This window comes from Mya arenaria, chromosome 11 (assembly GCF_026914265.1).
Source record: "Mya arenaria isolate MELC-2E11 chromosome 11, ASM2691426v1".
Lineage (NCBI taxonomy): Eukaryota > Metazoa > Mollusca > Bivalvia > Myida > Myidae > Mya > Mya arenaria.
Window position 1 is genome coordinate 23,968,995 of NC_069132.1, and position 23,094 is coordinate 23,992,088.

Genomic DNA, 23,094 nt, shown 5'->3' on the forward strand with positions numbered 1-23,094 from the left:
GGAAAAAGCAATAAGACTATTGCTAGGGCTATTCCATTGTTAAACCCACCCAAGGCAGGTAAAATGCATAAATTCTATAAGGAGAGGTTTCAGTTTGTATTTGCTACACCAAGTTTAACAAAATATTTGTTGAATTGATATCCCCTGCCTACTTAGGCAAAGTAGATAAAATGAAAATCAAGCGTCACTGAAATATTCCAACCGAAACATGAAATACTACTGCAGAGTGATGAACCTTTGGTTAAGCAGGGGATAAAAAGATGGGGATGGCCCAATTAAAAAGTGCCCTTCTTGTGTGGGTCGTATGTTAAAATGGAATATTTAGCCCGTACTGTAATCTTAATTTTCATGCTAACATAAATGCAAAACTTAAAATTAACACAATGATGACATGATTACGATTTCTTTTATACGATCTTTCACTAATTTACATTAACATCGAGAAGAGCTTGAATTCATAAAAAACCTACTGCTTACCTCGAGTGACGAATGCACAACATGTTTGTAGGCTATGTATGAGGGGAAGTTCATGAGGAACACTTTAGTTATGAACTGCAGGAGTTTATCTTTCTCATCCATTGTCCAGTCATCTCTCTCCTCTTCCTCCTCCTCTCTATCCATTGGTTGATCATCAACCCCACTCCCGGCCTCTTCTCCCGTCAGCTGCTTCTCCTTATCCGGCTCCTTCTTGTCATCTATTGCGCTTTCTTTGTCTACTGAAGTTGAAATTAACATAAGAAGACCTGTGACAAGAAGGTACAAAATGCCCCAAAAGACATAGTGAATAAGATAATATCTATAGTACATGGCAGTCATTTAAATAAGACTTTTGTATAAATAAGCCGAATAATTAAACTTTTGGTTGGTATAAATAATTTAACAAGCCAGGCTATTTACTACCCATAATTTGAGCCAGTCTGAAGAGCATTTTACTAGGGCTGGGCCTGCAGGCTTGTGCTAATTTTTTTACCATAGTTCATGGTAAAAAATCAACGATTTATTAAGAACTTATCACATTTTTGTTACTGGGTATGTGCAAGTTGTATAAATTTAGAAAAGCAATCTTGCATATCCATGGATCACACTAGCACTTCTTCAGAATTTTGCCAGCTTGCTTTGGTTCAATTTCTTGCTAAAATCATTTTCTAAATCATTTTTTTTTCAGAGAGTTTTAAATAAAACTGCAAATTAAACATTAGTGAATAGAATGTTAGGTTTTAGCGAAGGAGTTAGCGTAGGGTGCTGCACCCTGTCCTTTTTTGGAAGAATTCTTTTGCCCTCATGGATACCAGAATGTTCACCCTCCTGACAATCAAATATTTCTTTTGTTTTGATTAAAACTTTAAGTATGATTATGAATTCAAACAAACTTCACATATTTGGTAGTTGAAACCTTATACTGTGAAAACATAAATATTTAAGGGACATTATTTTTTGTGGATTTCGTGGGTTGGTTTATCGATGAATTCAAGATACCAATGAAAATTTGATCTTTAATTCTAAAATCATGCTGTCTATGTGAAAGGGTATACATGTATTCACATGAATATACATGATGGTGATATACAACTTTTAAGTACCTAATCATTGTGTGATAATATCACTATTAATATGTTTTATATTATTTAACGTCAATGATAATAAATTAAAGTCAATTATTAGAAATGCATTCAATTTTTTTCAAATGACATTGCTGCAACATAATAACAAGCTGATTATCAACCTCCCGTGCAATACATATAAAACATGCTGATTATTAACTTCGTGTGTTTGCACGCCATCACTTGACTTTGTTTCTTAAATCAAGTAGTTTATTTCTGAGCTGCATTAATATAAAATGCACAGATTACGAGTTAACGTAAAATAATAATTTATTGAATGAAATTCAGGTGAAATTGATATAGAAATATGAGCTACATATTAACATGAATAATTATCAACAAGTAATACAATACTAAGCACTATAAATATGAGAACAGAACATGGACACATTTACAGTACATGAAGTCGCCCTTAATGTTGTTCTTCCGGCCTTCCTGTGTCTATATCTTCCTGCTACTGGTATCTTTTATGATTGTTTATTCAAAACCAATTACCCTTAGTGTGTTTTTTCAGTTTGCAAAAACATTTATTTGACATTTAATGGTTTCAGCATTTTATATCCTTGATGTGAGTGCATCTTTTATATTACCAATCAAGCAATAATTGCGCTAACTGGCACATGGTCCCATAGCAGTAAATGTCATAGATGATACATAGCATGAGATTGGCGTATGGTGATTTTGCAGATGATTTACGATCGCAGTTCTGATGAGAAAAAAAAAATCCACAAATTTACGACTTAGTACCAACAAAAAAACCACGAAATTTCAAGCCCTCACATACAAATGATTTCACAGTAATACTTTAAGTAACAATTTCTAACATTTCCTTTGAATACAAATTCAAATCAAATTGCCCAAAACAAAATTTTCTAGCTGGCTAAACCCTACAATGATGTTCCAACATTTGGAATGGAGACAAATTTCAGCCCCAACATTTGGCTGTAAAACCCAAATCATTGTATAGGTACATGTACCTGTTACTGTGCTCGGATCTTCTTTTATCCTCAACTCCTTCTCATTATCCTCTGGCAGGGTTTGAATGAGACGTATGGCCACACTTACAGTGTCTTGAACCATACTGTTCAGTTTCTCAAAGTTTCGGAAATCTTTGAAGCAGCACATACATTGCCTGAAATAATTAAACAATAAATGCAGTTCCTTTTTTAACTGAACTGACCACCAGTATAACCTGTTTCATTAAATATACATGTTTGTAACAATAAAGGCATAAAAGGCACCCAAACACAGCCTTTAAATGAAATGGCTACAGTATTAAAAAGTTACAATTGTTTGTAAAGAGTTAAGTTAGAACTGGTATGTATGTTTTTGAGTAGATTTTAGAATAAGAAACCAGTGAGGAATCATAGTAGCCTTATTACAATTCCAACGAATAAATTAAGAACAAAATAAAAAACAGTTCCATGCAGACCACCAGCAAAGCAACTTCATGAATAGTTTGATTGTTGTTATAACTAAACTACATGATATTGTGGGAATGTACACTTGTAAAATATGACAGTTTTAACAGTTTCAAATAAAAAGTAATAATACCTTTGGGGCCAAAGACATCCAAACAATACAAAAGACAGGATTTCCTTTTTGTCCATATGAAATCCTCCATTCTGACTTCGATAGTCAACTGAAATGACAAATGTCACCATTTAATGCAATGTGAAGAACTTGCTTACAATAATCAAATGAAGTCCCTTAAGTCCCAAGGCAATAGTGCAAGTCAGGGCTCTTATGACTGTGTAAAGCTTTAACTACTACTATTTGCAAACAGATCTAGAATTTGGAGCTTCTGAAGGATTAAATATTGGCCTTTTTAATTTCAAGATTGTCAGTTATTAGCGATAAAGTATCATGTAAAAAAAATCGGCAAAATTTGAACCATAAGACTGAGCTGAAATCTAAAATCACTGATATGTAAATAAAGATCAAAAGTCTATAAAAAGCAAATCTGAGAATCCCAATGTTAACAGTCTGGCGGTCCTAGTGTTGTCAGTAATACAATGACCTTATTAGTGGTGCAATCGCACTGATTGACACGCAAGTTACACAACTGACAAGCATATTTTGCTATTGACAAATAGTGTTTCGCTATTGACGGGCATGTTTGCAATCAGTAGTATATAACAAGATGTATGCATAGAGTATAGCATTAAGTCACAACAGTTTAGTGCAAAGCCATTTTTGTTTACTTTACACCAAATATGCTTTGTATATTGAATATTGTTGCAAATAATTACTATTTAGAAAGAAAGACAAAATTGAACATACAATTTGCTAGGATGACAAGGACATCAGAGCAAACGTCACACATTTTGAATGTGTGCAATGTGGTTTGCAATCAATGTGGAATCGAATTAATCCAGAATATATGACTTGTATTTCTTCAAAATGAAAGAAAATCAATTTTCTTCATTGAAGAGTATTTTCACTTTCATTATGGCTATCCGCCATCTTGGATTAAACCGGAAGTCATTTTTGCGACATTTTTCATTTTCAATTCTTTTTATGACTATTATTGTTCAGTTGAAAATTAAATGGTTAAGATAATAAATAGAGATTTCATTAATGCCGTAATAATATATTATATCCTAAATTCAAGATACTAAATCACAACTTTGTATGTAAGGGACTGTGCCCTACACTACCAAAGGTTATTTACCACTATTACTCTAAACAACTGTAATTATTTAACAATTATCGGAAATCTTAGACCTCGACTTAGAAAGTGTGTAGTAAGGTTCTGTATGTTATCTAATATTCTACAGTGATCCATGCATGATGCACCAAAACGCGTTCCTGACGATTACAATCAATAAAACAAATATTGTGTTGTACGTCTCGCTAGGGCTTCTATATCTGGTGTACGGTTATCCACCGTGGTTTCGTAAACTTAAACACGGCGTGATAGCCGAGCGCGCTGTCTCTATGACAGCTCTCGTTTATACTGCTATTCACGTTTCTTTGGTTTCTTATGCATTCTGAATCCATTCGTTGTATTGTTGCATTAACAAGCTGGGCAAAAGAATACCGCAAAAAACGGGCTGGAAACAGGCTAACAGATGGTATGTGTGTTAAGGTGGGGGTGGGGGGCACACTCGTACATTGCTTCCACCGTCGCCGCCCGAAACCTACGGGCGCACGATTGGGATTTGACGTTCTATATTGGAGATGAATATTGAATAAAATCCTACCAATCTGTAATTTTAAATATACCCTAGTATGGCATTTTATGAATGGTGTGGCAAATGCAAAGTTATGTCTCTTTCCCAGGTGGTCGAGGGCATGCTCCCACCACCCCGGGAATATTTTAATTTGAGGATGCGCTTTGAAATGTTTTTGGGTATCCTTTCGACTAAAAAAGACATCTTTTAAAAAGGAATTTTCAGGCATTATCTTGTAATATTTTTATATGTTTGAATACACATAAAGCATTCAGAATGTAAACTAGATAAGTATTTTGAACAGCAAAGGCATCCAGAGTAAGACATGGTTGTACTTAATACGTCTACATTACATAAGCGGACATGCCCACTCTCCAACGAAACCTGTATGATACTTAAACGAAAACATTAACGGATATTCTGAGAATGGGCAAGAGTTCTAAACAGCTTAATTATTCAAATATACCAAGGCAAACATACTTCGTTCCTTGGATAAAATAAATTAAACATTTGCAACTCGGTTGTTTTAAATTCAGTGACTCAGTTATGTCTTTCAGGGTATGTAGTATCATCAAGTTTTGATCCGGCCCTCTGCTATGTCAGTGTGTGTATACCACGTGATAAATTGCGTTATAAATGCTACGTCGGAAGGCAATGTCTTGATTTGAAAAGACTTTAAACAAAGATATCTTAACTTTTTATTTACCATTTTAAATGAAACATAGCGCAGTCTACGCAGCTTACGGAGCCCTGCCTTCGATCTTTTACCAGATTTTGATTGAGAGTTTAGATTCTTTAAACACTTCGCCATACAGTTTCGCAATACGGCCGCCTGACGGAGCACTGTCAAAACATTATTTTGGAAACAGGTTTGTCGAAGTGTTTGATGAAACTAATGACTTTATCAAATTTCGGTAATAAAACAAATGCGGGGCTCTTTAAGCGGCATAGACTTCCCTTTGTTTCATTTGAAATGGTGTTGTGAAACAACAGTTTTCTTTGATTTAAGACTTCATTTTAAGCAAATTGTTGCCTTCCGACGTAGCGTATATGACGTAATTTATCACGTGGTATACACACACTGTATGTGCTGTTAGGGGGTTTCGTTTTGATTTCACACTAAAATATAAAACGTTTCAAATTGCAGTTTTTCTTTTACTTCTCATGTATAATCATTTTTGGTGCGTTACGGAGTCAAAAAAGAAAATTATTCCAGACTTAATTCACCCAATAATGCCGTGTGGCTTCTTTGTGTGCGTTTACACATGGAAACTTTTCCGTTGGAGCATGGCCCTGACCATGTAAGCAGGACGGGCCTGATGTGCGTTTACACATGGAAACTGTTCCGTTAGAGCGTGTACCTGACAATGGTAGCATGACGGGCCTGATGTGCGTTTATACCTGGAAACTGTTCCGTTGGAGCGTGCCACTGACAATGCTAGCATGACGGGCCTGATGTGCGTTTATACCTGGAAACTGTTCCGTTGGAGCGTGCCCCTGACAATGCTAGCATGACGGGCCTGATGTGCGTTTACACATGGAAACTGCCTCTGACAATGTTAGCAGGACGTGCCTGATGTAATTTACACATGGAAACAGCTCCGTTGGAGCGTGCCCCTGACAAAGCTAGCATGACGGGCCTGATGTGCGTTTACACCATGTAAGCAGGACGGGCCTGATGTGCATTTACACATGGAAACTGTTCCGTTGGAGCGTGCCCGTTACAATGCTAGCATGACGGGCCTGATGTGCGTTTACACATGGAAACTGTTCTGGTCGAGCGTGCCCCTGACAATGTAAGCAGGACGGGCCTGATGTGCGTTTACACATGGAAACTGTTCCGTTGGAGCATGGCCCTGACAATGTAAGCAGGACGGGCCTAATGTGCGTTTACACATGGAAACTGTTCCGGTCAAGCGTGCCCCTGACAATGCTAACATGACGGGCATGATGTGCGTTTACACATGGAAACTGTTCCGTTGGAACGTGCCCCTGACAATGCTAGCATGACGGGCCTGATGTGCGTTTACACATGGAAACTGTTCCGTTAGAGCGTGCCACTGACAATGTAAGCGGGACGGGCCTGATGTGCGTTTACACACGGAAACTATATCGTTAGAGCGTGTCCCTGACAATGTAAGCAGGACGGGCCTGATGTGCGTTTACACATGAAAACTGTTCCGTTGGAGCGAGCCCCTCACAATGTTAGGATGACGGGCCTGATGTGCGTTTACGCATGGAAACTGTTCCGTTAGAGCATGCCTCTGACAATGTAAGCAGGACGGGCCTGATGTGCGTTTACACACGGAGACATTTCCGTTGGAGCGTGGACCTGACCATGTTAGCAGGACGGGTCTGATGTGTGTTAACCCATGGAGACTGTTCCGTTGGAGCATGCCCCTGACCATTTAAGCAGGACGGGCCTGATGTGCGTTTACATATGGAAACTGTTCCGTTGGAACATACCTTTGACAATGTAAGCAGGGCGGGCCTGATGTGATTAACACAAGGAAACTTTTCCGTTGGAGCATATGGCCCTGACCATGTAAGCAGGACGGGTCTGATGTGCGTTTACACATGGAAACTGTTCCGTTAGAGCGTGTCCCTGACAATGGTAGCATGACGGGCCTGATGTGCGTTTACACATGGAAACTGTTCCGTTAGAGCGTGCCCCTGACAATGCTAGCATGACGGGCCTGATGTGCGTTTACACATGGAAACTGTTCCGCTGGAGCGTGCCCCTGACAATGCTAGCATGACGGGCCTGATGTGCGTTTACACCATGTAAGCAGGACGGGCATGATGTGATTTACACATGGAAACTGTTCTTGTCGAGCGTGCCCCTGACAATGCTAGCATGACGGGCCTGATGTGCATTTAGCCATTTACCCATGGAGACTGTTCCGTTGGAGCGTGCCCCTGACAATGCTAGCATGACGGGCCTGATGTGCGTTTACACATGGAAACTGTTCTGGTCGAGCGTGCCCCTGACAGTGCTAGCATGACGGGCCTGAGGTGCATTTAGCCATTTACCCATGGAGACTGTTCCGTTGGAGCGTGCCCCTGACAATGCTAGCATGACGGGCCTGATGTGCGTTTACACATGGAAACTGTTCCGTTAGAGCGTGTCCCTGACAATGGTAGCATGACGGGCCTGATGTGCGTTTACACATGGAAACTGTTCTGGTCGAGCGTGTCCCTGACAATGTAAGCAGGACGGGCCTGATGTGCGTTTACACATGGAAACTGTTCCGTTGGAGCGTGTCCCTGACAATGGTAGCAAGACGGGCCTGATGTGCGTTTACACATGGAAACCTTTCCGTAAGAGCGTGCCACTGACAATGTAAGCAGGACGGGCCTGATGTGCGTTTACACATGGAAACTGTTCCGTTAGAGCGTGTCCCTGACAATGGTAGCAAGACGGGCCTGATGTGCGTTTACACATGGAAACTGTTCCGTTGGAGCGTGTCCCTGACAATGCTAGCATGACGGGCCTGATGTGCGTTTACACATAGTAACTTTTCCGTAAGAGCGTGCCACTGACAATGTAAGCAGGACGGGCCTGATGTGCGTTTACACATGGAGACTTTTCCGTTGGAGCATTCCCCTGACAATGCTAGCATGACGTGCCTGATGTGCGTTTACACACGGAGACTTTTCCGTTGGAGCGTGCCACTGATAATATGTAAGCAAGACGGGCCTGATATGCGTTTACACATGGAAACTGTTCCGTTGGAGCATTCCCCTGACAATGCTAGCATGACGTGCCTGATGTGCGTTTACACACGGAGACTTTTCCGTTGGAGCGTGCCACTGATAATATGTAAGCAAGACGGGCCTGATATGCGTTTACACATGGAAACTGTTCCGTTGGAGCGTGCCCCTGACAATACTAGCATGACGGACCTGATGTGCGTTTACACATGGAAACTTTTCCGTTAGAGCGTGTCCCTGACAATGGTAGCATGACGGGCCTGATGTGCGTTTACACATGGAAACTTTTCCGTTAGAGCGTGTCCCTGACAATGTAAGCAGGACGGGCCTGATGTGCGTTTACACATGGAAACTTTTCCGTTAGAGCGTGTCCCTGACAATGTAAGCAGGACGGGCCTGATGTGCGTTTACACATGGAAACTGTTCCGTTGGAGCATTCCTCTGACAATGTAAGCAGGACGGGCCTGGTGTGCGTTTACACACGGAAACTGTTCCGTTGGAGCATTCCTCTGACAATGTAAGCAGGACGGGCCTGGTGTGCGTTTACACACGGAGACTTTTCCGTTGGAGCATACCTCTGACAATGTAAGCAGGACGGGCCTGGTGTGATTTACACATGGAAACAGTTCCGTTGGAGCATACCTCTGACAATGTAAGCAGGACGGGCCTGGTGTGATTTACACATGGAAACTGTTCCGTTGGAGCATACCTCTGACAATGTAAGCAGGACGGGCCTGATGTGCGTTTACACATGGCAACTGTTATAATATGCCACTGACCATGTAGGCAGGACGGGCCTGATGTGCGGTTTACACATGAAAACTGTTCCGTTGAAGCGTGCCACTGACCATGTTAGCAGGACGGACCTGATGTCCGTTTACACATGGAAACTGTTCCGTTTACACACGGAAACTGTTCCGTTGAAGCGTGCCACTGACCATGTTAGCAGCTAGGACGGGCCTGATGTGCGTTTACACACGGAAGATGTTCCGTTGTAGCGTGCCACTGACCATCTTAGCAGGACGGACATGGTGGGCAATTACACATCGAAATTGTTCCGGATAATTTTGCAAATAAATAAAAGCACAATCATGGTTGAATTAGCGAATGTACTACCTGACAAGGTCGTTACAAGTTGCGATATAAAGTGCTTCAAATGGCGACTCAGGTCAATTGACTGGCAAAATCTTGGTTTCTTTTCAAGATAATCGTTTTATAAGATTTTAGCTAAAAGCAATCTTCTTAATATCGAGATACTCAGCAGACAGCTCAAGAGGTAGCTAGCTCTCGTGACTACGGGCGCAGAGAATTGTCCAAAACTCACCAAAAAACAAGTGTTGTCGATTCGATTTACGTACCAAGATCACTAAACTAACGTTTTGACAGTTAATTACCACACTGTATTTGTGAAGTGTTACAGAATGAATACTGGGGGCACCGACGATGGTGTTTTTGAAGAAAAAAAACAAGTGTTTGAAAAGATTCAAAATAGCTGATTCAAACTCCATCAGCACCACTGAGTGAACGCTAACACTCGTCAAAGAAGGAGCATAATTTGGCAATTATTTAAACCAGATAAGTTTGGGCATTGCTATATACGTTTGTGTAGTGTCATTGGAGACGTATGTGCCAAGCTTAATATGAATACATTGTAAAGGTTTAGAGTTACAGCCAATGTTAGGTTTATGCACGATGACGACGTCGCTGCCGCTGCCGACAAAGACCCCATGGTTATTACATTTACGCGTTTTTGCCCTACGAAACATACGAGCTAAAAATGGGTAAGCCTTAAGAAAGAGCGTCAACACTTTGGGGACCATCTTGTAAAATTATGAATCACCACATTTGTGGCATTATCTTGATGTAATTGAGTTAAAATATTTTCCTCACTTTCATCAAAGAAAAGTCCGTCTTCGCCACAGTAGTTTAATGTGAATTAATTCCTGCTTTGGTGTCATATGACCTGTAATTCTTAGTGACATTAAACCTAAAATATTTATTTTTTCTTCAGATTTTAAATGAGTCACTCCTACCAACGATCTAGCATATATATATATATACTGACTATAAATTACTGCAGTTGAACAATGTCTGAAAATCTCAAAATTCCTATATCTGTTAATAATATCAGAATTATTTTTTTACGTTAAATGTCGCCTTTTCAGGTCATTTGACACCAAAGCAGGAGCTCATTCCCATATTCGCAACCGTTATAGCTGTTTTTAAACCCAATGAATCTATCGATTGCATTCATTGCGTACAATATATTCAAATGAATCTTAGTACATTTGTTGTGTTGCCAGAGACAATTCGCACATGCACAGCAATGGCAATTACATAGGTTTTGATATAAATGGTAAGTTACGTACGTTACCTTTTCAACTGAAAAACAACAGACGAACGTTGGCGTTTGCCCTGAGAAGCTTTTGTTTATCTTAGTCCTATTGACCATACTGTTACATTTAGATGCCCGCAGACTATATAACAATGTTAGTTAGTTGCTGATTAAGAATATATTAAAACAAGAGTATTGCAAGCGGATGCCAACGTACATATACGTCTACTGTTGTTTTCAGTCGAAAAGGGGAATAATCTGACAATTACTTCAGCCAGAATTATGGGCAACATGTGGGCCATGTTTCATGTGCATAGATTTTTGGAGAATAGCCGATTGGTTAAACGGTTTTGGCATGAAGACGCATGAAGACGTCGCCGACGCATCGGTGTAAAAGCTATCACAATACCTCGATTTTTGTATGGGCCCGAAGGGCGGTTAATAGTAAACGGGCCGTTTGACCATCCGTCACTTTCCATCACTCCGTCCTTCCCCATGGTATGTGATTGCTAGGGTCCAAGAACCTCAAACTTGGCGTGCAGGTTGGTCATAACCAGCAGATGAACCTTAAATAATTAGAGGTCAGTGAGTCAAAGGTCAAGACCGTGATGACCTTGAGCTGGAAATCCGTTTACGATCAATAATTGAAGAACAATCGGTACAAAGGACCTTAAAATGGTAGACAGATTGGTCATTTCCAGTAAATGATCCCTATTTATATTGAGGTCGGTCGGTAAAGGTCAATGTGACATTCAGCTGAAAATCCGTTTCCGATCAATTTCTAAAGAACAATCGGTCCCAAGGACCTTAAACATGGCAGGCATGTTGGTCATGACCAGTAAATGCACCCTATTGATTTTGAACGTGGTGACATTGAGCTGAAAATCCATTTCCGATCAATAACCTTAAAACGCTTAAGCCTAGAGCCTCAACCGCGGAAGGCAAGTCGGTCATTATCAGCAAATAGATCCTAATGATTTATAGGTCAGTCGGCCAAGGATGCGGTGACCTTGAGCTCAGAATCCGTGTCCGATCAAAGTCTTAAAATGCTTGGGCCCAGTGACCTCAAACTTGGTAGGCAGGTTGTTCATGGCCAACATTATGAACCCTAACTATTTTGAGGTCAGTAGGTCAAATGAAATGGTCAATAACTGTGATGAAAACTTGGGCAATCTCATTTTCGTAGGAAGTTTGAATACTACCAGCGGATGGCTATTGGTAATGGAACCAGGATAATTCCATTTACCAACACCATTTGCTTAAAAGTTGTCTAGTTCCAGTTATTTTGTTTCTTCAATCGTTTAACATAAAAGTTGATTTTTAATACCATTCGTTTTCTATTCTATTTTCTTAAAAAAGTGAAGACTGGCAAACATTTCTCTATCATTGTTTATAGTGTTCGCATGCATACATGTTCAATAATGCCTAGCATTATTATTTAAAAGTGCAACAGACACGAGATGACGTCCACTTCATCTTGCAATGACTTATCTTTGTGTTCATACTTCGCTCTTTAAAGATGTTAGCGACTGCATGGGAAGGGCATCATAAAATTGAGAAATATATTTAAGCCCAATACTAAAAGCGATCTGTCCAAATGTTTAATCTGTATTGAGGCTGGCTAGTAGGTCAAGGTCAAGGTCCATGTGACCTTGAGATGAAAATCCATTTCCGATAAATAACCTAATATAAGAACGCTTGGGCCTTGGGACTTCAAACGTTGTATGCAGGTTGGTCATGACCAGCAGATGAGCTCTAACGTTCCTAAGGTCAGTCTACCAAGGTTGTGGTGACTTCTGCTAAAAATTTGTGTTGGGTCCATAACTTAAGAACGCTTTGGCATAGGAACCTCAGACTTGATTGGCAGGTTGGCCATGACCAGGAAATGAACCCTAACAATTTTGAGGCCAGTAGGTCAAATGATATGGCCAATAACCGTGATGAAAACTAAGGCCAAGGAACCTAATATTTTGTAAGAAGTTTGTGAACACTACCAGGATTTTATTACTGTAAACATGATATACATATACCTACACCATTTGCTTAAAAGTTGTCTAGTTGTAGTCCTAATGTTTTTTTTTCCTTTAAAAATTAAATCCTGGCAAAACATCTCTCTAACATTATTTGTAAAGGTTTCACATTCATACATGTTCAATAATGACCAACATTTTCATGTATAAGTACAACAGACATGAGTTGCATGTATAAGTAAGAGAGACATGAGTTGACGTCCACTCCATCTTGCAATGACTTACCATCTCTTTGTGTTCATACTTTGCTCTTTAAAAATGCAAGCCACTTATGGGAAGGGCGTCATGAAATATACTTAAGGCATTCTATCCATAAGGGCCCAAACACTAATGACTATCTGTCCAATGAGGCCTTTCATGGGCAGTTGCAATATTCATTTGACAGTTCTTGTTCTCTTCAAAAACAAAAACATACAAACTATTAATGGCAAAAATACCCAACTTCTATCAGATTTTGTTATCATATTTATATTGAGTGATCTTTCAGGGACAAAATGTTGTAATAGTAGTTTGGAAAAAATATATATATATAGATTGTTTTTATACACTTGTAGTGGTTTCAGATGATAGCATTATTATAATGTTACTATAGGCATGTGCATAGGGGTTCCTTAGGTCTGAATACATAGATGTTTATTTTCATTGGTTCACCCAACGATCTATTCACGTTGTGAAGATATGTGTTATCAAATATGTGTTTTAATGAGACTCTCAGGTTTTCCTCAGAACCCTTTATATAATGATAATTTTTTAAGGGAGTTCATCCCAAACATTCAAGTAGATTTGAAAATGAACTACTGGGTTATGGATGGGAAACCTTAATTAGCCATGCACATCACCATGGTCCTCTATGCTTGATGGTTTGATCCTCGCTCACAGCTTCATTAATGATTATTGATGATTATAAGTACTGGTTACTGAAGAATGGTTCTTAATCACATATATCTTGTACAAAGCAAATTGAAAAACAAAATATGTCTATTGTTGTAAAAACTGTCCCCGATGGGTCTGCGAATTTGTTGTATAATCACCTAAAACTACCTAAGCTCACTGGTCCTGCGAATAGTCTAGTGACTATAATATGTACAGCTCTCTAAAGTTGTTTTATTTTTTAAATATGTGTTTGATTCGTATATTCCGTTACTTTATGACAAATGTTAGATACATCATAAGACTCTTTTCTGTCATTTTCTATTTATTTTTTACTGATTCTTAGTATTTTCATTCTATTGCTAATTGCTTTAAAAATGTACTGTAGGCTTTAAACCTGTTATGGTGATTTGGGGACTTCCCCCAAGAACACTCTGGCTAATTAAAACATTGTAACATTGTATTCTGGTTTAGTATATGCTTGTTTTCTACCATATTGACATCAAAAGTTACCACCGAAGATTAAGGGGGGGAGGCCCAATATACACAACCCCACTCCCCCTCATATTTCAGCTACATGTAAAAATATATCTCAAGAACAATAACCTCCTGATTGATCACTTCGCAACATTTGTTCAGGAAGTTTCCATTGACCTACATGTATATCAGGATAGAACTTACAGTAGAGGGAAGTCATATAGTCTAATTGTTGTACGGTAATTTGTAATGAATGTGAAAACTAATCAGTGTGCTGTTGTATTGTAAATACAATTTTTTTTTCAAAGAACAGGTGCTCACAAAGCATTTGTCAGTCAACATAGAAAAATGATATTTACAAGCATCAACCTGTATGATACTGGTAGCTTTGTTGAAGTTTGTTCCAATGAGCTAAAATTAATTCATTGATATGGAACATACTTATTATGGTATACACATACATACGTACATTGATAATCATAGTAGAAAAACAAAACAGAACACATGATGTGACTGAGCTGTAAGCAACCATGGATGAGTTTAACAATAATAATATAGCCAAAAACAAAATCTTAACCTGTACAGTAAAATACTTAAGGACTTCATTCTATTACATCTTTTGAATCTGTGTAGATATTTGTAAGCAATTTAACAACCATATCATCTACATGTTATGTTGGTGTACCAAATAAAGATATATCATAACCTTATCATCTACATGTTATGTTGATGTAACAAATAAAGATATATCATAACTAAATGTGGCTTCAATGCATAGGTTCTTCTTCTTTAAAGAAATGTCAGTAAAACACTTAAAAATCATTTAAACTTCAATGCTTAAAGCACTGACAGTTTAATGGCACGTTTTAAACAAATAACTTATTTTGAAACTGTGAGGACTTAAGGTTCCTTTTACATCAACAATATGCCAGGGAACAGCAAGAATGTTCCTTTAACTTTCACACCTGTAGCTGGAATTCTTCAGTCTTTCTTTCCTTCACTGTCAACTTTATCAAGTAATGCAGATCTGATGCCCACTTTCTGAAGTTCTTCAATTAAGTCTCCATTCTTGTGCATTTCCAGCATGACATCACAGCCACCAACAAATTCCCCACCTATAAACACTTGGGGTATGGTTGGCCAACTTGTGTAGTCTTTTATACCTGCAATAATGAAAAGAAAACAAGTTTTAACCTTATTTTCTTCTGAAACTATGATAAGATTTGGGAATAAAACAATTATACAAATGTATTAAATTAACTAAATGTAAATCAGGAATAAAAGGTAAAAAAAAGTATTTTAAATCTTCTTTCACTAATGCTGAACTTGCTCAAGCAATTCCTATGAACTTGCTTTTACATGTGTAGTCTAACTCTGCGTTACATGTCATTCACTTACATCCATTGCAGCTACACAGGGGCAGGGATTTGACTTATGGTTTAATTAACTCTTGCTGCACACAGCTGCATGATGTTTAATTATCAAAATAATTTCAAAATTAAAATCTTGTGATTTAGAACTACTTACAGGTCTGCCATGATTGATAATAAAGCTAAGTAAGTTTTGGCTTTAATATCCCCAACTGAAAGGCAATGGGGATATATAGTAATGTAAGGCGTGTGTGAGTGTGTAAATCTTCACAGTATTGACTTTAAACTTCATGTACAGATAAATCTATTTAAGTAGAGATACAGTGCACAAGAACCATAACTCTGTGTGCAATATTTTTTAGTATTGCCCTTTGTTCATTTTTATACTTATTTTTGTCCAGAGAATAACTTGAAAAACCTTTGAGGTATTAACTTCAAACTTAATATACAGATAGATCTTGTTAAGGAGAAGTGCAGTAAACAGAAACCATAACTCTGGGTGCAGTATGTTTTTAGTAATTGCCCTTTTTATTTTCTATATTTATTTCTTGTCCAGAGAATAACTTGAATTGTCTTTTAAGTATTGACTTCAAACTTCATATACTGATAGATCTCTTTAATGAAAATGGATTGCTTAGTAACCATAACTCTTGGTGCAGAATTTTAAGTTACTGCCCTTTGTTAATTTTCGTACTTTTTTTGTCCGAAGCATAACTCACTGTCTTAGGGATATTAACCTCAAACAGAAAGATCCCATTAAGGAGAAGTGCAGTACACAACGACCATAACTCTCAGTCTGGGAACAGTTTTTTTTAGTTTTTTTAGTTAATGCCCTTTGTTTATTTTCATACTTATCTTTTGTACTGTATTTCAGACTTATGATGCAGCATGCTCTGAGGGATTGCCCTTTGTATGTTTTCAATGTTACCCTTTGTTGTAAGGTAAAGTTGATGCTGTTTTTATTTCTGCAGGGGATTTAACAGTCTATGACTGCTCTTGGAGAAATTGGTAATGGGGAATGACATAACACATCTTGCTATAGGCATGTGTATGGGGGTTCCTTAGGTCTGAATACATAGATGTTGATATTCATTGTTTCACACGAGGATCCATTCACATTCTGAAGATAATGTGTATTCAAACATGTATGCAGCAAGAGTTAAGCTTTGTCAAATCCCCAGTTCAGTGTTGTACAGCCAAAGCCTAAATAATATATGTACATCATCATTAAAAGAAGAAGCCTGGACTGTATATTAAAATGACTAGTAAGTGATGTAGGCTTTAAAAAGATAAATATATTAGGCTTTACGTCAGAAAGTTATTTTCTTCATAGGGTGACTGCATGATCAAGAACTAACCTTGGCGTAACTTTCATCTTCCAGCACATCATGGTTATCGAAGGTGTTCACTCCATGAAAGTTGAGTATTTGAACAACTGCATTGCTAAATCCACACTTGGGCTGATCAGCAGTGCCCTTCATGAACACAACAACATTTTTGTCCTTGACAAGTCCGTCAATGAACTCTTTACTGCCAGTGTCAGTTGAATATCGGGCAAAAAAGAGTGTAAAACCTTTCTGTTGTTTAAAAGAAACAATGTTCTGGTCGTAAGGCGACTCATATGAATAATTATCGAAAAAAGCAGAACAGTTATGAAAGAAATTTCAGCACATGCTGTACTTCCGGTTTCTGTCAGCTTCGTAATAATATTTGTTGTAAATTTTGCAAAAATGCAGAAATGAACTTCCGTAAACAATTTTGATAGAAGTTTTGATAGTTTTATTCTATACACTTGTTTAATTACATTAAGTATTGTCTTGTTTTCTGATTTCCCAAAACATGACAGAACAATTGGAAGTAGCTGTAAAGGCTGGGAGGATCGACGTCGTGAATGGATTTCTTTCCACGTTGGCAGAAAACAAAAGTTAGATTGATAGAGTATTTTTCCCATTATCTGAAGATCTACAACGATGAGTGGTGAATACGTGTACACAATTTCAAACTGACGAAAAAAAAAAATTGTCGCAGTTATTTTACACTGAATTTGTTTTTTAAATACCTGTAAACTTGTAGTGTAGTGTGTGAAAGAACCAGCCACCTTGTCTGCACAGTACATGTATATGGTTTGAGCTAGACCCAGCAAGAATAGTGTTCTGGCATCATAGTTTTGAGCCCAATAGCCCACCCAATAATGCAACTTGTCTCTCAGGTTTAATATATTTACTGGTGTCAGAAGTAAAAGGCAAGAGTGTTTTGATCGGCCAGAAAGGTTACAAGGTTGTAATTGGGGGAGGTCAATTAGTGTATTGTGTGAGGATAAGAACCAGCTGTCCAGTTAGCTCATTTAGTTAGGGTGGAGTGCATGTGTTTCATCCGTTGTGGGTTGAGCCTCAAACTTGGTCCCAGGTTTTCCTAAGTACATATGCCTCCCAGTCCCAGAGGTGTAGACCCTCCCCCTTGCCTTTTGAATGCTTCTTTATTTTCTACGTGAATCATGCAAAAAAATACTTTTCAATCATTTGACAGACACCTTTAGAATTATGTGTAAAAATAATAAATTCTGACATACCACTAATTACCTTGTTAATTCCCAAGTTTCCCTATAAATCCCCTGATTACCATATCAGAAAAGGTAATTTCAACCTCATGCTTCTGGGATAAGACTATGACTTGTCCAATTCATATTTTTTCTAAATATACTTGACTGTCCCTTTTAGCAATACATTATCCAGAAATAGCGGGAACATCGGCCATGTTAGAAATTTTAAGTTGCTATAATAAGGGTTATCTGGTTACAGTTCAGACATCATTGCCAAGAAAAAGTTAGGATGACTGGCAAGTGGCAAAAACAGTATTATCCAATTTACTTGTTTGTATGTTACAAACTTGAGCCAAATCATGTGTCTTGTGTATGAAAGAAGCCATTTTATTGCAAAATGTCTCTATCAAACTTTCAGGTGAAGAAAATGCTGCTTTACTGAAGTCAATTCTGACAACAGCCTGCTATGATGGGTCATCTTTATTGCATATTGCATCTAAGGTTTGTAGCTGAAAAATTGGACAATTGAACTGTTCTTATTTTTTAAATGAAATGGTCCTTCTCAGGTATCATTTTTGCACTCAGTTAGATGTGCAGTGTAAGTTGCCCACAGACTGTTGGTCAAATCACTTAAACTGCTATCTAAAATGAATTAAGTTGGGGGAAAGGTTCTCAAAAAGCCCCCGTTTACCGTACCTGCATGTGTGTAGCTGTAAGGGATATTATGATACATCAAGGAAGTTAAAACACAGGTTACAGTGCATACAGGTTACTTAAAAAATTGTCATAATTTGTGCTGCAACACTAACAGTCATAACAGATACTTAAAGCCGTACTGCTAACAATTTAATATTATATTTTTCTCAATTGCAGGAGGATCAGTTTGATATTGTTAGAGCTCTTCTATCGACTGGTGCAGACCCTACAGTGAAGGATTTAGATGGACATTTCCCATATCAGGTTTCAGTCAGTGAAAAAACACGCCATGTTTACCGAGAACTTCTACTTCAGGCTGCCTCACAATCCAAGTGTGTAAACAAATGTTGTTGCGGTTATTGGTTATTTTTGAAAGTCATTTAAAAATGTCAAATAAATAATAAAACATGGCTGCTATTGGTAGTGATTTGCATTTATTGATTCTTGAAAATTTATCCCAAAGAGCAGCTTTTGCACATTTTTTTTACAATTTCTGTTACATTTTCTTTTCTTTCAAAACAGATACTTTCCCACAAAGTTCACACCAAACATAATACTCACTCTTAGGTACTTAAATTTGTAAATAATATATAATAATTCTAGGCTTTGATAAATAAAAATAACATAACAAGTCAGAATGTGCGCAAGAAATACATGTATGTATCTTTATATTACGATAATGAATATAATATGCAAATTACAAGTGTTTGGTTTTTGTGTCACCTGAAAAGGCGACATATAGGTGTTACTTCTGTCTGTGGTGGCGGCGGCGGTGGCCTGTTTTCACTTGTCTGGGGCATATCTTGTAAACTATAAGTGGTACCAACTTGAAATTTCATATGTAGATAGATCTCATTGAGGGCAAGTGCAGAGCACAAGAACTGTTACTCTTGCTTCCATATTTTAGAGTAATTGCCCTTTGTTAATTTTCAAGCTTAAAGTTTTGTCTTGGGCATATCTTAAAGAATTTAAGAGTTATCAACTTGAAACTTCATAGCTAGGTAGATCTCATTGAAGGCAAGTGCAGTGCACAAGAACCGTCACTATTGCTTCCATATTTTTTTAGTTATTGCCCTTTGTTGGCATCAGCGTTCCGTTTTCACTGTCCGGGGCATATCTCTTAAACTATTAGTGGTATCAACCTGAATTTCATATGTAGATAGATCTCACAGAGGGCAAGTGCAGTGCACAAGAACTGTAACTCTTGCTTTCATATTTTTAGAGTTATTGCCCTTTGTTAATTTTCATGCTTGAAGTTTTTTCCGGGGCTTATCTTGTAGAACTGGAAAAGGCGATTGATTAATGATGTCATGTTTTAATTCTTAGCATGTTTGTTTTTCAAAGAAAAAAAAGTCAACACACGTGTATTGTCAGAGCTTTCTCAGAGTCTTAACACTTAATTGTTGTACTGAGTCTTTGGCAACGCAATTGATGCAATTTATATTGACATGAAATTAGGTACACATGTTAATAACAGCTATGCAAATAGCCTTTAACCTGTAGTCCAAACACTTTTCTTTATTTTATCTCTCTTGATCAACTAATTTCTGATGTGAATCTTCAAATTAATGTCGTGTTAAGTACTTTGGACAACAGGTTATTGAGTTAAGTGGATAGTTGGGATCTGCTTGTGGTGTTATTGATGTCAAATTTCATTTTCTGGAAAAATGAATGGTTTAAAAGTAGATCTATCACAACTATTAACTTTTTTTTAGAATACCTCAGTTGAAGCAGCTGATTGAGAGTGGGGTTGGCGTTAACTTCTCAGATGCTAAGGAGAGTGCCAACACCCCTCTACATTGGGCGGCAAGCTTTGCTGACATCAACACTGTCCGCTGTCTATGTGGTAATTAAACTATTTAAATACTTTTAACATGCTACATATTATGTTAACCCTAACATTCCACCATTTTAACATGTAAGAGTGTTCATACATTATCTCAAAAGCATCCTTTTTAGTGAAATTTAATTATTTTGGATTACAGGTTTGGAAAATCGCCAGTATATAAATTGTAACATTAATATTAATATTCCATCTAAGCTTATCATGAATATTCTTAAATATCTCTGTCATTTTCATGAATTTTATACATTTCTTAAATCCTTTATTTCGGTATTGCAGAGCATGGCGCTGATGTTCATGCTGTAAACATGGCTGGCTGTTCCCCGCTGCATGATGGAGTGGAAAGGGGAAACAGCGAGATTGTTCACTGCCTTCTTCAGTATGGGGCAGACCCTGCTCTACAGATCACTCAAGGGTATAGATAGTTTAACAGGGCCTAAAAAAAAAAATTGTTTGGTTAGGGTTACATCCTTTTCAAAAATAGGTAGGGTAGGTAGGCTTTTTATTTTTATTTTTTTTTATTTTTTATTAGGCTTTATATAAGAATGTTATTTTCATCATTGGAGAATGGTGTTAAAGTTATCTTCTGTATAAGCATTTAAGGTTTTAAACTACATATTGAAAAGCAATTAAAAATTATTATATTTTTTTTTTTTTAGTTTTTCATTTTTTTTTCAAACTGACTATAAAAACGGTAGGGTCGGCGCCTATTCCGTAGGTAGGGTCGGGTAACCCGAACCAAATGTATTTTTTTTTAGGCCCTGAGGCTTTGTTATCAGTAATCCCAGAGTCTTCCACTTTTACCTGGCTTAATAAATTGCAATAAGCTGTTTTGTAAAATTCAGATTTTGAGCAATCATGGCTACATATACAAGTGCCTGGCTATGGGCTTGTACTAATTTCACTCACTGGTGGTGGATTGAATTAAAAATGCTTTCTTTCATGAAAGTTATGACCTTCTTGTCATTGCTCTTAGTTAACATAGTGGCTTAGTTTAAAGAAAAAAGGTATGGTCTGTACAGAAGGGGGTGTCTTGAAAACTACAGCATGGCAGTAGCGTATTTGCACTATTTTGACTTGTCTGTTTTTCTTTAAGAATATGAGGAATTGTAAAAGCTGTGGTGTGGGCATTATCATGCAAAAAAACTTAACCCTCGGCTTTAGCTTAAAAAAATAATTATTATTATTGACTTATGCCCCTTTGTCAACACACTTTTGCATCTGACTATGGTGATCTTGTATATTTCGTGTTTCAAGAAGGTGACCATTTACAATTCTGATGCATTTGTTTATTGAATAAAGATACAAAAAGTGCAGATTTGATCCCAACGAAGATGGCACATCCTTGCTTAAATAAATGTGTAAATGCATTTGAGGAATATACAAAATATTTTCAGGAAGTGTGCTGGTATGACATGCTATGAGTTGGGAGAGGGTAAACCTGAGGTGTTGGATGTGTTAAACAACCCGCCGCCCATACTAGATGTTGGCATTGAGGGTGTGAATAGGGAGAAAATGACACCATTGCCAGGTAATGCCTCGCTTTTTGGAAATAATAGTTGTCGAGTATCTTTGGGTTAAGCTTGTGTTTTTATTTGAGGACTTACAGAGTTATAATCTCCAAAGCTATTGTTTTGTTGGTGGCTGGGTTTTAATGGTCTGTAGCATCCTGTAAATGGTCTGAAGCATCCTGTAAACCACAAACTGTTGTATGCTTATTAACAAAGACAATTTTCAACACGTAGCAACTCCTTAAGTTTCATTTAAGATGTTATTCCAGTTATTATACCCTTTGAAAATTGATGTTAGGATGAAGTGCTCCCATTATGTCCAGAATGTATGTGTTTATGTGTCACAAAATTTCAAAGGTGTAAAGGTCTATTTTTAAGCAAGTCCTAGAGGTGTACAAACTGTAAATATTTTGTGTACCTAAAACCAGTGTACAATATGGTGATGTTTTAATGTGTTAAACACTCATTTTAAAAGATCATACTCTGTTATGGCAGTGCACTGAGAGAAAAAAGTTTTTCAATGGGATAAAAAAAATCTCAATAATAAAAACATAATAGTAAATAACTGTTAAAAGACACAGATTATTTCCATTATTTCAGAAGTAAGGCCACATCTTACACTTCCTAATGGGAGCATACCAAAGAATGGGCAGTATACCGCTGCGTGACACTGCCAGTCCTGTCCCCACCCCACAACTCATGTCACCGGTCTTCAAGGTAACATTTTCATTTAAGGATTGAATGTTGTAGTACTACTGTTTGTTGTGTATAAAAACTGTTGACTAGTGCATGGTCTGTCAAGGCTTTCCTTGGGTTTGTGAAGGCAGAATGACGTCATGAATATCTGTGAATTGACCAATGTTTTCATTCACAGATGAAGTGCAATATTGAAAGTCTTCTTTATTCAATATTTATTTTGCAAATTTGTAAGT

General features: G+C 37.7%; 3 protein-coding genes across 9 annotated transcripts in view; 1 reads left to right on the forward strand and 2 right to left on the reverse strand.

Moving 5' to 3' along the window:
- Window positions 1-4,073, reverse strand: part of LOC128209682 (ubiquitin carboxyl-terminal hydrolase 34-like) — a 65,395-nt gene extending 61,322 nt beyond the window's left edge. For 4 of the 6 annotated variants that reach the window (XM_052913831.1, XM_052913832.1, XM_052913830.1 and 1 more), the window contains exons 1-4: window positions 3,885-4,073; window positions 3,156-3,243; window positions 2,579-2,733; window positions 478-716 (exon numbers count right to left, since the gene is read on the reverse strand). In XM_052913831.1, coding sequence (XP_052769791.1) covers window positions 478-716; window positions 2,579-2,733; window positions 3,156-3,243; window positions 3,885-3,927 — 525 coding nt within the window. In that variant the 5' untranslated portion in view covers window positions 3,928-4,073. The remainder of the gene's footprint in view (window positions 1-477; window positions 717-2,578; window positions 2,734-3,155; window positions 3,244-3,884) is intronic. The other 2 variants (XM_052913833.1, XM_052913829.1) reach the window with 1 other exon arrangement.
- A 10,416-nt stretch (window positions 4,074-14,489) lies between these two features.
- Window positions 14,490-17,194, reverse strand: LOC128209191 (glutaredoxin-related protein 5, mitochondrial-like). The gene is given in 4 exon segments (XM_052913112.1): window positions 14,490-15,366; window positions 16,932-16,946; window positions 16,949-17,131; window positions 17,134-17,194. Coding segments are annotated over 4 exon segments (441 nt in total). The 3' UTR covers window positions 14,490-15,184.
- Window positions 17,195-17,311: 117 nt separating this feature from the next.
- On the forward strand, window positions 17,312-22,836 carry LOC128207222 (poly [ADP-ribose] polymerase tankyrase-1-like). 2 transcript variants are annotated; one of them, XM_052910030.1, is made up of 7 exons: window positions 17,312-17,497; window positions 18,531-18,613; window positions 18,986-19,140; window positions 20,524-20,654; window positions 20,931-21,066; window positions 22,049-22,182; window positions 22,763-22,836. In XM_052910030.1, the coding sequence occupies exons 1-7, from the start codon at window positions 17,413-17,415 to the stop codon at window positions 22,828-22,830; spliced, it is 792 nt and encodes a 263-aa protein (XP_052765990.1). In that variant the 5' UTR covers window positions 17,312-17,412; the 3' UTR covers window positions 22,831-22,836. The 2 variants fall into 2 exon arrangements, with proteins under 2 accessions (XP_052765990.1, XP_052765991.1); XM_052910031.1 differs by having other exon boundaries at window positions 17,438-17,550.
- Window positions 22,837-23,094: the final 258 nt, after the last annotated feature.

Excerpts from the sequence above, each read along its gene's own strand:
- LOC128207222 (XM_052910030.1), top strand. The coding sequence starts at position 17,413 with ATGACAGAACAATTGGAAGTAGCTGTAAAGGCTGGGAGGATCGACGTC. Across the intron at positions 17,498-18,530 it reads CACGTTGGCAGAAAACAAAA|GTGAAGAAAATGCTGCTTTA; the intron begins GTTAGATTGATA and ends TCAAACTTTCAG. Across the intron at positions 19,141-20,523 it reads CAGGCTGCCTCACAATCCAA|AATACCTCAGTTGAAGCAGC; the intron begins GTGTGTAAACAA and ends ACTTTTTTTTAG.